The sequence below is a fragment of the Theropithecus gelada genome, chromosome 7b (genome assembly GCF_003255815.1).
Source record: "Theropithecus gelada isolate Dixy chromosome 7b, Tgel_1.0, whole genome shotgun sequence".
Classification (NCBI taxonomy): domain Eukaryota; kingdom Metazoa; phylum Chordata; class Mammalia; order Primates; family Cercopithecidae; genus Theropithecus; species Theropithecus gelada.
In genome coordinates, this window is record NC_037675.1 from 62,751,218 (window position 1) to 62,766,141 (window position 14,924).

General features: G+C 38.8%; 1 protein-coding gene across 1 annotated transcript in view; it reads left to right on the forward strand.

Annotated features, from left to right (window-relative positions):
- The window catches only part of PRKCH (protein kinase C eta), a 420,060-nt gene that overhangs the window by 255,472 nt on the left and 149,664 nt on the right, over positions 1-14,924 (forward strand). The window contains exon 3 of the mRNA XM_025391616.1: positions 1,494-1,557. Coding sequence (XP_025247401.1) covers positions 1,494-1,557 — 64 coding nt within the window. The remainder of the gene's footprint in view (positions 1-1,493; positions 1,558-14,924) is intronic.

A 14,924-nucleotide genomic window follows, 5' to 3' on the forward strand; every position in this document is an offset into this window, starting at 1 on the left:
GGACTTTTCAGATTGGAAGAGTGAGGCTCAGTGTGGTAAAGGACCTTGCTCAGGGTCCAGAACCAGCCGTGACAGAATCAGACTAGAGTTCTTGGCCTGGTCTAGTAGGGGGCGCTTTCCACTGTACCAGGTGACTTATTTGCAGCTTATTTAAATTTAATATTCGACCAAAAATGATCACTCGTATCTCTACTCAAGCTTCTCTATATGTCAGGCTTCTCTTCAGATGGAAGGTCAAAGGCAGAAATGGAACCACAGCTAAAAAAAGAGAAAAATAAAATAAAAATGGAGCCATGGGCAGAATCTGGAAAGATTTATTTAAGGACAATTGTAAATTCATGTATTTGAGTCCACAAGAGCCTCACAATGCAAGGCCTAGAGGTGTTCATGGATAGTGAAGTTAGCATCTGGTAGGAAGAGGGGAGTCCATCCACCTCAGCTAGTGGTGATCAGAACAGAGCCAGAGGGTGCTGTTCATCCTGGGCACCATGCTGCATGGGGTCTTCAGGAAACTGGACTATATGCAGAGGACAAGACCACATGAAAAGACTTCAAGCTGCATTGCTTGCAGAATGCATGTCTTGATATTTCAGCTGATAGGTAACTTCAAGGTATGTTGATACCCCCGTGACTAGTCAAGAGTAGCAGACCTGACGCAGTGTCTCACGCCTGTAATCCCAGCACTTTGGGAGGCTGAGGCAGGAGGATCATTTGAAGTCAGGAGTTCGAGACCAGCCTGGCCAACATGGTAAAACCCCATCTCTACTAAAAAATACAAAAACTGATGAGGTGTGGTGGCACACACCTGTAATCCCAGCTACTCAGGAGGCTGAGGCAGGAGAATTTCTTGAACCCAGGAGGCGGAGGTTGCAGTGAGCTGAGATCATGCTGCTGCACTCCAACCTGGGCAACAAAGTGAAACTACCTCTCTCAAAAAAAAAAAAAAAAAAGGTAGTGAGTGCAAGGCTCCTAAACTTCCTTCCCCAGTGCTTCCTTAAGATTGACTAGACTTTGGTGGAAAAATGTAGCAGAGACTCTTTACACATTTTATTCCGTAAAACTAAAGATTTGCAGTTGACCAAGCCACATGTGTTCATTACCTTTTATGTTACCATTATTTCTCTATTTCATATTCTTTCCATGTGGTTTAGCTGCTCTTATAAGCCATATGCATAAGATATGGAGGTCTCAAAAACAATTACCAAGTATATGGATGTACCGCTCTATATTATGACAAGCCAAAAATGGGAGAGAATAAAATTTAAGAGGAAGGAAACTCCGAAAAAATGTGGTTTCTTTTAGATTTGCTTTTCAATCTTTACAGTTTTTTGAGCTTTCACTTGTTTCCCTGCCCCACTACTGTTTAATGAAAGACTTAGATTTATTTGATTTGTAGCTGTGATTTACACATTAGGTCTCTCTTTGATTAATTGTTTAAGGCCCACAAAAAATATTTTAATACTAAAATATAATTTTTTTTCCTCTCTTTCTAGGTGGATCTCGAGCCAGAAGGCAAAGTATTCGTGGTAATAACCCTTACAGGGAGTTTCACTGAAGGTAAGAATGAGTTTTGGGTAGTTTCCAGAATATATGTAATACGTAATCCTGGTTTATACTCAGTAGGAATTTCTATCATGGAAATTATAAAAAAGAGCATGTTGTAAGAGATGCTTAAAAAAATCACTTTCTTAAGTTGGGCTGGCTAGTATTTTGTTGCCCAGTGATCTGTTGGTTCAGGTTGCCAAATTAAATATATTTGCTAAATCTGGCAATCTCACATTTCATTTAACACACTCACTGAGCTTTTGTTTTTATTCAGTGTCATTGTAGCTGAATGGTTTTTGCGTCTTTTTGGTTCATGACTGTGGAACTCTACTTTACATCTTTGGTTTTGTGCCAACCTTTTAGTTTGCCCGTGAATGTCTATGAAAGAAATTTAGGGATCCAGTTATCTTCTTTTTAATCTCTATCTCATTTGTGACCTGTAGGGGATTCTGTTCCTCATCTGTGGCTACCATACTCCCTACTCCCCCATCCAATTTTTTTTTTTAATTGAGGTAAAATTTATATGGGGGTGAACTGATAGATCAGAAGTGAACAATTTGAATTTTGACAAATGCATACAACTGCATAATCAGCACCCCAATCCAAGATACAGGACATTTCCATTATTGTGAACATTTCCCTGTACCCTTTTTCAATCCCCGGCTACCAAAGGCAATATGTAAAGTGCTTTATTTCACCACAGGTTAGTTTTACCTACTCTAGAAGTTCATATACATGGAATTATACAGTATGTTCTCTTTTATGTCTGGTTTCTTTCACTAAGCATACTTTCTAGAAGATTCATATCATTGTGTACATCAGTATTTTTTTCATTTTATTTCTGAGTAGTATCCCATTATATAAATGTAGCACCCATTTGTTTACCCATTCTCCTCTTAGTGGACTTTTGGGGTTTTTCCTATTGTTGTTTATTATGAATAATACCTTTATTAACCTTGTTACGCATAAATTTTCCTGGACATAACACTTTCATTTCTCTTGGGTGATTATATAGGAGTCGAATTGCTGGATAATAAAGTAGGTGTATGTGTAACTTCAGAAGAAATTTCCACATGGTTTCCAAGTGGTTTTATTACACTCCCACCAGCAATGTATGAGAGTTTCAATTACTCCATATCCTCATTAACACTTTCTATGGCTGTAGCTTTTCATCGTAGACATTCTAGTGGGTATGAAATTATATCCTGTGGGTTAAATTTGCATTTCCCTGATGTTGAGCACTTTCTCATGTGCTTATTGGCCATTTGTTTGTTTTTTTGATGATTTTCAGTTCCAGTCTTTTGTCCTATTTTATAAAATTGGACTTGTCTTTTTATTATCGATTTAGAGGAGTTCTTGTTTTCTGGATATGAGCCCTTTGTGAGAAATATGTGTTGTGATTACTTATTCCCAGTCTGTGGCTTGCCTTTTCATTTTCTTAATGGTGTCTTTGAGCAAAAGTTTTAAGTTTCTAGGAAGTTCAATTTATTAATCTCATCTTTTGTAGTTCGTATGTTATATGTCCTAAGAGATCTCTCTGCCATAGGGTCACAAAGATACTCTTTTTTTTTTTTTTTTTTTTTTTTTTTTAAAAAAAATATTTTTTTTTTTTTTTTTTTTTTTTTTTTTTAGAAGCAAATAGTTTTAGGTTTTCTGTTTAGGTCTGTGTGCCTTCTTAATATTTGTGTGTGATGTGACAGAGGAGTTGAAACATTTTATTTTCAATACACTAATGCAGTTGTTCTAGCACCATTTATTGGAAAGTCTCCCCCAACCACTTGAATCACCCTGGAACCTTTGTTGAAAATCAGTTGACCATATAATGTGGGTCTGTTTCTGGATTATCTGTTCTGTTCTGTTGATCTATTTGTCCATCGTTATGCCAGTATTACGCTGTTTCTCATTACTGTTGCCTTATAGTGAGTCTTGTGGTTACATAGTATGAGCCCTCTAACTTTGTTCTTTTTTGTATGTTTAAGATTATTTTAGCTATTCTTGGTATTTTGCATTTTGATGTCAGTTTTAGAATCAGCTTATATATTTCCAGACAAAATCCTGCTGTATTTTGAATTGAAGTAGTGTTGGACCTATAGATCAGTTAAAGGGGAATTGACACTTGATAATCCTGAGTATCTTTAAACCCATCTATAGTCACATTAGTCAGTTATCGTCCTTGGACATAGTCTTTGCTCATAAGGCATAGCCAGTATGAGGTTTTGGTAGAAATCCCAAGGTGTTTTAAGCCCTTTAATTTTATGGCACTCAAACTTCTCTTTCTCCTATGGGTGGGAAACAGCTGAAATCTCAGTTCCTATCTTTCAGCATTCTAGCTCTTGCTCCTATCTGGACCTCTTAGAGTTTCCCTTGCACATGCACAGTTTAGGAACATGTGAGGACTTGAAGAGTTTACGTATGTGGAGGTTCTTCTTTCTGTGGCCCCATCTTTCCAGGCTTTCTTTCCTCAATATCCAGTCATCTGGTAGTCTTGAATTTTGTCTATTCTGTTTTCAAGCCAATAAAACTGTAGTTCCATAGTGAGTTCTATTTACCCAACCCTGCACACCCTGGGGAATAATCTGGAGAAAAGCCCTACAAATGTGGGTCTCACCTAATGCAGTTTCCCTCTTTCACGTTCAAATTCTCTCTTGTTTGTGCATGTTTTTGGTTGTTCTCTCATATCAACTAGTTGTTTTAAAATATATTTTCCAGGTATTTTAATAGTTTGTTTGGAGGGTTGGTCCATATCAAGCTGCTTCGCTATTACTCAAACCCCATGAAGATTTTTAAGCATGTGGCTTAATGGTTTGTATGTTTGGTATAGGCATTTTGCAAAATTGGGTTACACTTTCTTTGATAAATAGTTTTCTCCGTTCCTTTCAGCCAACCATTCCCATTCATGTGGGTGAATTGTTTTAATGTTAAAGTTTTTCAATATATTGTCTCCATTATTAAATCTTGTCTTTTTGCACAAACCTGGATTTAGCAGAAACCTGAAATACTTGTCATAAAAAAAAACTGTCCAGGTTACAGTTTGGGGGGTGTTCTGCCTGCTCTAAGGTCTTTTTGCTTTGCTTGGTATCTTTTATGTACAGAGAAAAATGAGTTTGTTCCTAGCCTAGTCAAATAAAATGAATGTAGTATTATGGAACATTGTTGATAAAACATTCTCATCATGCACATAGAACATGGATCAACTATAGTAGAAAGAAACACAACAGTGAGAAAGAGGCCAGGAGGAGGAGTGGGTAAGATTCTGAATGAGCTGAATCACTTCTCTGCATTAAGTTACAAGGGGCCAGTGAAGTAAGGAGATGCATGTTAGACCAGGTCGGATTGTGCCATAATCATTACATGACTTTTTTTAGAGCCGTGCCAACTCTCTAGGACTAAATGCTTACCAAATACATCTGGTTGTTCTCATTGTATTTATTTATTAGTTTCAGTGATAAGAAGAATGAAATGGTAAGTCATACTGGGGCTGAGTTCTTACTAGGTCATTGCAATTGTTTCTTTCAGAGCTGACCCTGGGTGAAATTGTGAGATGAATTGAGTTTATCTTTGGTAATTCCATCTTTGCTTTAAGCTAGTCCTTTCTGTCTGCTGACAGTTGTCTCTTACTGCAGCAAGAAGCCCAGTGGTCCCTGTCCAGAAAGAGTTGCTGATAAGGAAGACAGTGAATTCATAGGCTAATTCACACTAAAGTGATAGAGATTGATGTCATAGTACTCTACTCCTCTTAGGTGTGTTTGCATATTTTAAAAGATGCTGGAAGAGCTGCTTTATCCATGAGAAATAGACTTTTAATGCTGAAATTTTAATGTTGAAATCTATGGGTGGGATATATTTTAGGAACCCCAGATCTGTTCTCTGTGTCTCTGTGGGTGCATTGTTTTTTCAGTTTGGCTCCTAGACTGGGGCTCAGCTTGAGCTTGCACGTTGCTGCTGCCTTTAAAACACAGCTCCCTTGTCACATGCAGAGGACGTGATGGCTGCCTCTCTGTTTGTGATAAGAAAGAAGGAAATGGAGCCCGCCGCCCCACCACCCCCCACCACCCCCGCCATGTGCCTGCCACAGCTGTGACAGCAACCTGGGCCTGGCACTGTGAGCATGTCCCTAGGTTGGCCTCACTCCTGGAAGCCACGTTAGATTATGCCCAGCCATAAAATGACAGGTTGGCTGGTGGAACATTTGGAGCTCTGGTTCCCATCTTGGATGCTGAAAGCCTTCATGGAAAAGCAGCATAAGGTCAGGCCTGCACAGTGTGTTTTGGACTGTGAAAAGGGCATTGTCCTGGGATCCTGGAGGCATTGTCAAAGCTCAGGAAATGTTGGCTGATCCTCAGTCTGTCTCACGGGGTTGTCTTGAAGGTCAGATGATATAATATATAGGGAAGGACTTTGCAAACTATAAAGTACTCTATGAAGGTATGTTAGTGGGATTTTCATTTCCATGTTCCTATTGTCACAGCAAGAAGATACTAGTCATTTCCCCTACCCCTGCCCCAGGACCATCTTATATACTTAGCAGGTTTGTTTGATCTTAACATTGATTTTATGGCCAGGCGTGGTGTCTCACACCTGTAATCCCAGCAATTTGGGAGGCTGAGGCAGGCTGATCACTTGAGCTCAGGAGTTTGAGACCAGCCTGGTTAACATGGTGAAACATCATCTCTACAAAAAATACAAAACTTAACCAGGTGTGGTGGCACACACTTGTAGTGTCAGCTACTTGGGAGGCTGAGGTGGGAGGATTGCCTGAGCCCAGGAAGTGCAGGTTGCAGTGAGCTGAAATCATACCACTGCACTCCAGCTTGGGTGACAGAGTGAAACCTTGTCTCAGGGAAAAAAAAAAAAAAAGAATTTATTTTATACAAGAAGCCTCAAGAATTTCGTGGAACTAGCATAATGGTGGTTTATCTCCATGCCTGTTTTCATGATCTCCTATGGGGGTTCTGCCATAAGCTCAGATTCTATAATCTCAGAGCTCTCCTTTTAAAAAGAAAGTACTTAAACTGGACTGTGGTCTGTGATATACAGGACTGGCACTGGGGCTACTGACTGCTACTTACCTCATTCTGTCTCATTTTTAAATTTTTCATTAATTATACTGAATTAGCTCAGGCAAAAACATTTTTGTTAAATGTAAGGCATGATTGAGAAATGACATGAGAAAAACCTGCTGGGTGCAGACCTGTAATCACATCATAGATGGTGGAGAGATAAAGATGAACAAGACATAGACACTCTCACCGGAGCTCCCAGGAGGGAAGGCAGATGCATATGATGTACGCATTGCAGGGAGCCAGGTCCCATGGCAGGAATAAGCCCAGTTCATGTCCCAGTGTTGGCACATGGGACTATGTAATCAGTTTGGCCAGGAGGGTTTAGAGAAAGCTTTTCAGGGGAGGTGATGTTTAAAGCAAGTCTGAATGATAAATAGGACTGTGCCTAGAGGGGAACAGAGTTCAAGAGAGGGAGACAGTTTGTACAAGAAACGAAAAGGGGTGTGGAGGTGCTAAAGGTGGGGAGTGTGGAGGTGCTGAAGATTGGGGAGTGGGATGGGGGGATGTGGCCAGAGATTTGGGGGTGGGGCTTATGTGTGGGCTTGCCCAGGACAGGCTCAGTTTGTTGGTTACACCAGAATGGTTATACAACAATGCCACTGTTCCCTTTCAAAAGGGTACCAGGTCAGACAACAGATTGCATGTTCACACCACTTCTAGGCTAATAGAAATGATAAGATACCAGTGAAAGGTTTTAAGCAGAGATCTGATTTGGTGGCCGTAGGTTCAAGGGTGGAGAAGGGGTGTTAGTTCATAAGAGTAGATCTAAGGTGTAGAGAACCATTATAGAGACTTGAAAGGTTGTCTCAGGGCAAGATTATTAGGGCCTGAATTAGGTTGGAATATGTAGGGGTGGAGAGGAGGGGGACAGCTTTGAGAGATGTCTGTGTAGTAAAATCAATAGGAATTAGCAATCCACTGGATGTGGGGGATGGGGAAAGAGAAGTCTCAGGTGATGCTCAGATGGTGCCTCAGAGTCATTTACCAGGGTAGACACTGGGAGAAGATGAGGAATTCAGCTTTGGACAAGTGGAGTTTGGGGTGCTTGTGGGAAATCTAAGTTACAATGTCTAGGAGAAACTGGAAATAAGATTCCAGAGTTTGGCAAGATGCCTGGGCCTGAGGTGTTGGTCCAGTGCCAGGTGGAAGACAGGCACGTGGATAAAGAGGCCCAATGAGAAGATTTAGCAAGAAAAGCAAAGCTTACCAGCAGCAGAACTCTGTGGAGCATTAACATTTAAGGACTTTGGCTCATGGCTTATAATTTATCAAACCAACCAAACTCTGTTGAAGGTTTACTTAATGAACACCCATTTTGCTAAGATATTACTTGTACAGTAGTACCTGAGTGCTTGCTGTATGCCAGGACTGTTTCACCAGATGGTTTACCGTCTTCCGAATGGGCACGAAACTGTTTGATAATGAAGTTAGAAGAAAGAACAGAACACAAACGGCTTTGAAAAGTCATGTTTGCATTGGTGGTAACAGTGGTTTCTTCCAAGTTTGATGATACAGTGTGCTGTGTGCAGGTTTACGCCTAATGCTGGGGTAAAAAGAACAGATGAACCTACTCAAAACCTACGGTGAGGGGTCTTCATTGAACTTATATAGAACAAGAAAAACTCTTTTACAATCATTGCTTTGTGGAAGTCCTCACAGAGCCTAAGGTGTAAAGTTATCAACTGGATCAGAAACCCCTCACTGTTGTTCATCTTGTTAAAGGGGTCACTCTCCATCGTGTGCAGAATTCCCCTAGGCACTGAGGCAGAAGTAGAAGTGATTTATTATTTTGAAAAAGCTGTCTAATGTCAATATGTATTCTAACTAAGCATTCCTGGAGCTAAGAACTGGATCTGAAGTCTGATCAAATTGAAATTTATTATAGTGATGAAACAGCCCTGGATTTTTAATGCAGCCTTTAGATGCCATCATTGTTGCCATTTGTATGATTGTCACTATGTTGGACTAATTTTTATCTGGAAGAGTGGAGTGGCAAAAAGAAGAATAGATTGAAATGATGGAAACAAGAAAATGCATTAAACTAAATTCATAACTGCTTTAATTGGAAGAGAAACAACAGAAAGAAATTAAAGTATGACTTCATCTTATGTGAGGACAAAAAGATGTAGCTGGATTATTATGCTCCTAAGAAATATGGTGTAAGATTTTACGATTTGAAGAGAACATAGTGTGCAGTAAATGAAGTTTGTTTGGACTCAGGGAACCTCAAACTTAAATGGTTGGCCCACAAAGCAAAAACCAGACATGATGTGTCTCCTGATGGAAGCCCACACAACATTGTGATCTTACCAAAAAGTAGAGGTAGTTTTGCCCAAAAATCAAGCCTGAGTCCAGTCAGCCTTCCAGATCCAACCACCAGTTAAGAGGAAATACAGGGGACAGAGGAGCATTTTGAATTACACCATGGGATGTAATCAGCAAAATCCAGACTGTGGAAAAATTTTACAGGAGAAGAGACTTGGTTTCTTCTACCATACATTGGAAGAAAAAAGTAAAGGAAAGAGAACCAAAATAACAAGAGAGAGGCATATTAATCATTTGCAATATATGGGCCACGTTTTATCCCAATTCAAACACAAATTATAAAAGAAACATTAACTCCCAGGAGGTAAGTGAAGAAATGGAAACAGTGCCTGGATCTGTGAGGATGTTACAGAATTGTTTATGTTATTTAGGTGTGACTGTGGTATTGTGGTTGCTTAAAACAAAAAGAACATCCATTGGAAATACACTTAAAAATATTTATTGATGATATGATATGACATCTGGGCTGTACTTCAGAATAATGCAGAGGTGGGCAGAGGCAATGAGATAGAATTGAACCCCATTAGCCATGGGTTGTTTACTGAAGCTGGGTGATGATTATATGTTGCATGTGGTTTATACTATTCTACTTTTGCATGTATTTGAAATTCTCATTAATGAGTTAAAAAGTAAAATAAAATGACAAATTTCAAGAATATCTGCTTCTTAAACAAGAACAAGAATCTGGGTTATGACATCAAAATGATGCTTGTACTTGAACATGATACCTCTTTTCACTTACAGATTAAAGCTGGAGGGTTTTTTAATGTATATATTTTATCCATAATTCTCAGTTTTTGTGTATTAAGAAAAGGTAAGTTAAAAATTTTAAATGACTAAAGTACTGTGCTTCAGAAAGGTTTTTTTAAGTGCTAAATAAATAATAAGCTGTGAGTCAAAAACTGCAGGCAGGAAGAGGTGAGGAAGATCATTCCTTTTGTTCCATCGTCAAGTTCTCACTCACAGTGAATGACAAGTAGATCATCTCCTCCTAACAATTACATAACATTTTGCAGTTGCAAAGTTTAATTTTAAGATAGTTTCCTGAAAGAATAAGGTAAATCAGAAGGATTAATGGTAGAAGTATCTTTATAAAGATAGTACGACAAAGGTTCTTAGTGTACTTGTTTCTTCCCCAGAGTTCCCAAAGCAAACATAAAGGTATTCTATTTTGTACCAGTTTTGGGGGAAGAAAAACTTCCTCAAAAACAAAACCCTGACAAAAAACCTGTTATTTGTGAATTTGAAGCTTGTTTAGAAAAAATAAAAAAGACCTTTTACTTCTGCTAAAACCTTGAATTGTTCCTTATTTGAGACATTTAATACATAACTCGGAACAGATACACATTTCTCCTGGGGAGATGATGGAAAGACACTTAAAGTTTGGCATCTGCTTTTTCTCTCTAGTAAGGCAGTGCACAATGGTGCAGAATAAGTCTGATCTTTTTCTTTTTGTCCCATTGCCTCAGTTTTCAGCTCACATTTCTTGTCTCAAGCCCAGTGGTTTACAAAGAATTATGTTCTCTGCTAAGTCATTGTGGCACATGGACCAACAAGGCAGATAAAGCATGTGTTACTGTTTTGAAGCTGCAGCCCACAGTTACCCACTGTATGAACACTTCAGATGCATGTCATTTTTAAAGAGAAAAAGTGATCTCTGGTGGGAGTTGATTTATAGCATTCCTTTCTCAGGTTTCAAGCCTGGTGACAAGTTGTTGATTTAATTTTTTTTAAATGTTGCTTTTAAAAAATTTATTCTTTTGGCATATTAGCTTGAAGAATGAGTGACCACTTTAGTTTTTGTGTTTGTTTTTTGCTGGTCTAAGCAGTTGTGGCTATCAGGTTGTAGACAGGGTAGGAGAGAAAGAAAGGAATCGAGTGAATGGAAGAATAGGAACTGGAAAGGGACGAACGATATTTTTAAATCGAGACTAATTGTACCTTGTCATAGATGCTCTCTCCTCTTCTCCATAATATCTAGCTCATTCGTTGAATGCCTTCTGAGGACCAAACACTGGAGTTGGCTTGTAATTTAGCAAATAGCAATAGGAGCCCTCATTTTATTTCCTGGTAGCAGGATAGCCTCTTACCTAGTAATTGAGTACCTCTACATGTTCATACCATGCTATACATTATTCCATTTTCACTCTATAACAAATTTCTGAGGCTGATGTAATTCTCAGTATGCAAATAGTGAACCAGACTCAGAAACGCTAATTTGCTATGGTCTTTCCTGGATAGTAAGTGTCAGAGCCCGGACACAAGCTCAGATTGCAATGCTGAGGTCCAGGATCTTTCTACACCATCCAGCTATCTGGGGAGTTGGGCATTGGGGGGCAGCATTTTAGTTTTTTTCTTTATTCCATCTTAGAGGAAAACTGTCCTCAGGGTAGCAAAGTCCCACCCTCTGGAGAGTCTTGTCTTTTGGGATGATGTCTTTTTGCAAGGCTTCCCTTGGGTTCCTCCTCCTTAAACCTGAGGACCGACATTCACCCAGGAAAGGTGCAGTGTTCTCAGACATCAGGCATGGATGGGCCAGAAAGCTCTAGGCAGATTGAGTTTAAGATTTGTTCAAGTTTTGTTGTCAGTAGCTTCTCTTAATGTACATCTTAAGCTACAACTCAGAAGATAAAAATAAAATCAGTGAGTTCAGCATAGGTATGATAGCTCTATTTGCCTTTCTATACCCCAGTCATCATTGGCTTCACTGTACCTATTTCTCTTATTTTGACTATGAATGAAAAAACTAGGTAGTGACTTTGTTGGAAATTTTAAAATTCATTCTCAAAGTGTGATCCTGCAGACTTCTGAGAGTTCCAGAGGCATTTTCAGGAAGTCTGCGGTTCAAAACTGTTTTCCTTATAATACGAACATTTTATTCATCCTTTTTCCCCCATACTGTGTTGACATTTGCCCCAATGGTGCAAAAGAGAAATGGTGGGTAAAACCATGGCACCAAACTATAAAGTCATCATTGTATTCTTGATGGCCACACAATTGCAGGAGGAAAAAATCTAGTTTCACTTAAGAATGTCTTTGATGGAACAGTAAACATTATTCATGTTATTGAAGGTCAATCCTTGACTGTATATCTTTGTAAAATTTTGTGTGACAAAATGGGAAATATGCTAAAAGCATTCCTGCTTCATACGAAATACTGTTGTGTCTCAAGGAAAAGCAGTTGTGTGATTGAGTTGTTAGCTGAGCTAGCCAATTTTTGCATGGAACACCATTTTTCCTTTGAAAGAAAGACAGACAAACCATACTATGGAACTGGCAAATTTGTCAGACGTTTTCTAAAAAACGAGTGAACTGCACCTGTTACTTCAAGGAAAACAACTGCAAGTATTTGCTGCCAGTGATAAAATTAGAGCCTTCAAAACATAATTAGAATTTTGGAAAGTTTATATCCACCATTGTGAGCTTGACAACATCCCAGTACTTATTCTTTTCTCGTGAGTTTATTAACAATTGTAATTTTTAAAAATTGTGTTATGAGATATATTAACATTTAGAAGACGACTTCCAATGATTCAGTGAACACATGTTTTCACAATGGCCAGTACGAGATGTTATAAAATCATGTATGGGTCAAGGATCTCTTGAAAGCGTAAGGTAGACTAATGGATATTAATTTAAAGTATGAAAAGTTCATTGATACAGTTTTACATTGCAACCAACTTTTGAGAAACTACTGCTTGTTTAATTTTATGTGGTATTAAAGAAGAATATCTGCAATTATCTGAAAAATCTATTAAAATTATATTTTAAAATTACTCGGTGTGAGGCTGGACTGTATTCATGCACTTCAACGAGAACAACTTTGCAATGGACTGAATACAGAGCAGATATGAGAATCTAGTTGTCAGGCCCGGTGCGGTGGCTCACGCCTGTAATCCCAGCACTTTGGGAGGCCAAGATGGGTGGATCACGAGGTCAGGAGATCGAGACCATCCTGGCCAACATGGTGAAACCCTGTCTCTACTAAAAATATATAAAAAAATTAGCTGGGTGTGGTGGTGTGTGCCTGTAATCCCAGTTACTCGGGAGGCTGAGACAGGAGAATCGCTTCGACAAGGGAGTCGGAGGTTGCAGTGAGCCAAGATCGCGCCACTGCACTCTCAAAAAGTATCTAGCCGTCTTCTTTTAAGTCAGACATTAAAGAGATTTGCAAATTTTAAAATAATGCCATTCTCTTCATCTTTGGGGGAATGTTTGAAAATGTAGTTATCTTTTATTAAAATGTTTATACTAATATGTAATGGAATTGTTATTGTTTTTGATAAATTAATAAATATTTTTAAACGTCTCCATTTAAATTTCTAATTTGACAAATATCAATAGAATCCATTCAAAGCAAAACTCTTTGAGTCATAATATTTTTTAAGACTATAAAGGGGTACTCAGACCAAAAAATTTTACAATTTCTAGGTTAATTTTTTCTTATGTTCTTTCAAAAGCCCAGTGCTTTAAATTTTAATGACCCCCGGGAGAAGGAACTGACACATAGTTGTGTATGTTATAATCAGAAAAAATATATACAATTAGGTGATACAGGTGACAGAATTGTCACTTTTTTGAAACTTTCTTTTTGTTTCTGATTATTTCTACTGTGCATTGTACTTTTTCAGCCAGTTTTTGTTATACGCCTGTTCTCATAAAAATAAGGTCAGTAAGTGACACCAAAACAACTCAGAAGCCTATGGTGGTTTCTAACTTTAGAGCTGCCTGTCACAAATAGCTTCATGCTAAACCTTTGCTTGATTTGAGCCGAACAAGGTAGTCACGATACTTCTGAGCAAGTGGTCAGTGCTGTAAGCACTAAAAGCTGAACCTCAAAAACAGCTCAAGATCCATGGACAGAACCTCAGGAGACATTTCTATGGCACTCACTTACTGACTAGCATTCTCCTTTTGTAATCAAGGTTCTTGAAAAACAGAGGCTGACTCGTTTGTTAATTTTTTTCAAGCTTTATTGTTTTTTCCTTGAAATTATAGTGATGTGGTATTCTCTCTGTGGAACTGAGGTTTGGGTAAAACAAGAATGATTTAATTTTTTGATAGAAAAGTTAATCGCTCAAGCATCTGTTTTCATTATACTTCCATTTTATTTCCAGCAACCCCTTATCTCCCTGCTCTCTTTGTTTCAAATGAACAAGACAGTAGAGTTTCTGTTTTCCAGGCCACCTGCGTTGGTAACCCTTTTCCTAAGCTTTCCCTAATAACACCCTGTGTCAGTGGACAGGTAGGAGGTAGGAAGACCTGTTTCTTCCCTTCTTCCGTGATACTCATCTTCAGCATCATTCTTTCATCCTGATGTCTGAGAGTTCTGTTCTGGTCTCAAGTCAGCAGTGGATGACCCACTGCGTGAAGTTGACGGGGAGTGTGGGGCGTGGACAACAGTGGTCTGAGGTTGCAGATACATTCTTTATATATGTAAGAGACTGCCTTAGGTTTTGTAAGTGGAAACTTAGTTCTCATAGGATTTTGGAGAAAATCAGTTGCCACCTCTAGGAATTTTCATTTGTTTACAAAATGTCCTGGGTCAAGCAATACTTGTATGTTATCACTACTTAGGTTTAGTGGATCGATCTATCCATTCATCCATCCATCCATCCATCCATCCACCCACCCACCCACCCACCCACCTGCCCATCAACAGAGTATTTATGTGGAAAACTATGTAATGGATGTATATATTCATACATGTGTGTATGTATGTACTTAGTAATGACACTGGTTTATTTTCACAGAACTCAGAATTTGGTGTGTATGTGGAGACATAAACAATTCGAAAGGTTAACATAATATGTACCTCCACAGGTGGTACATTCTGTGGAGAAAATAAAACAGAGTAAGGGGACAGAGATGAGTCCTATGTGTATGCTGTTTTGTTCAAACGATGGTCAGGGAAGGCCCCTCTGATGAGGTATCATTTGAGCCAGTGGTCTAAAGAAAGGGAGGGAGTGGACCTTGAGTCTGTCTGTTGGG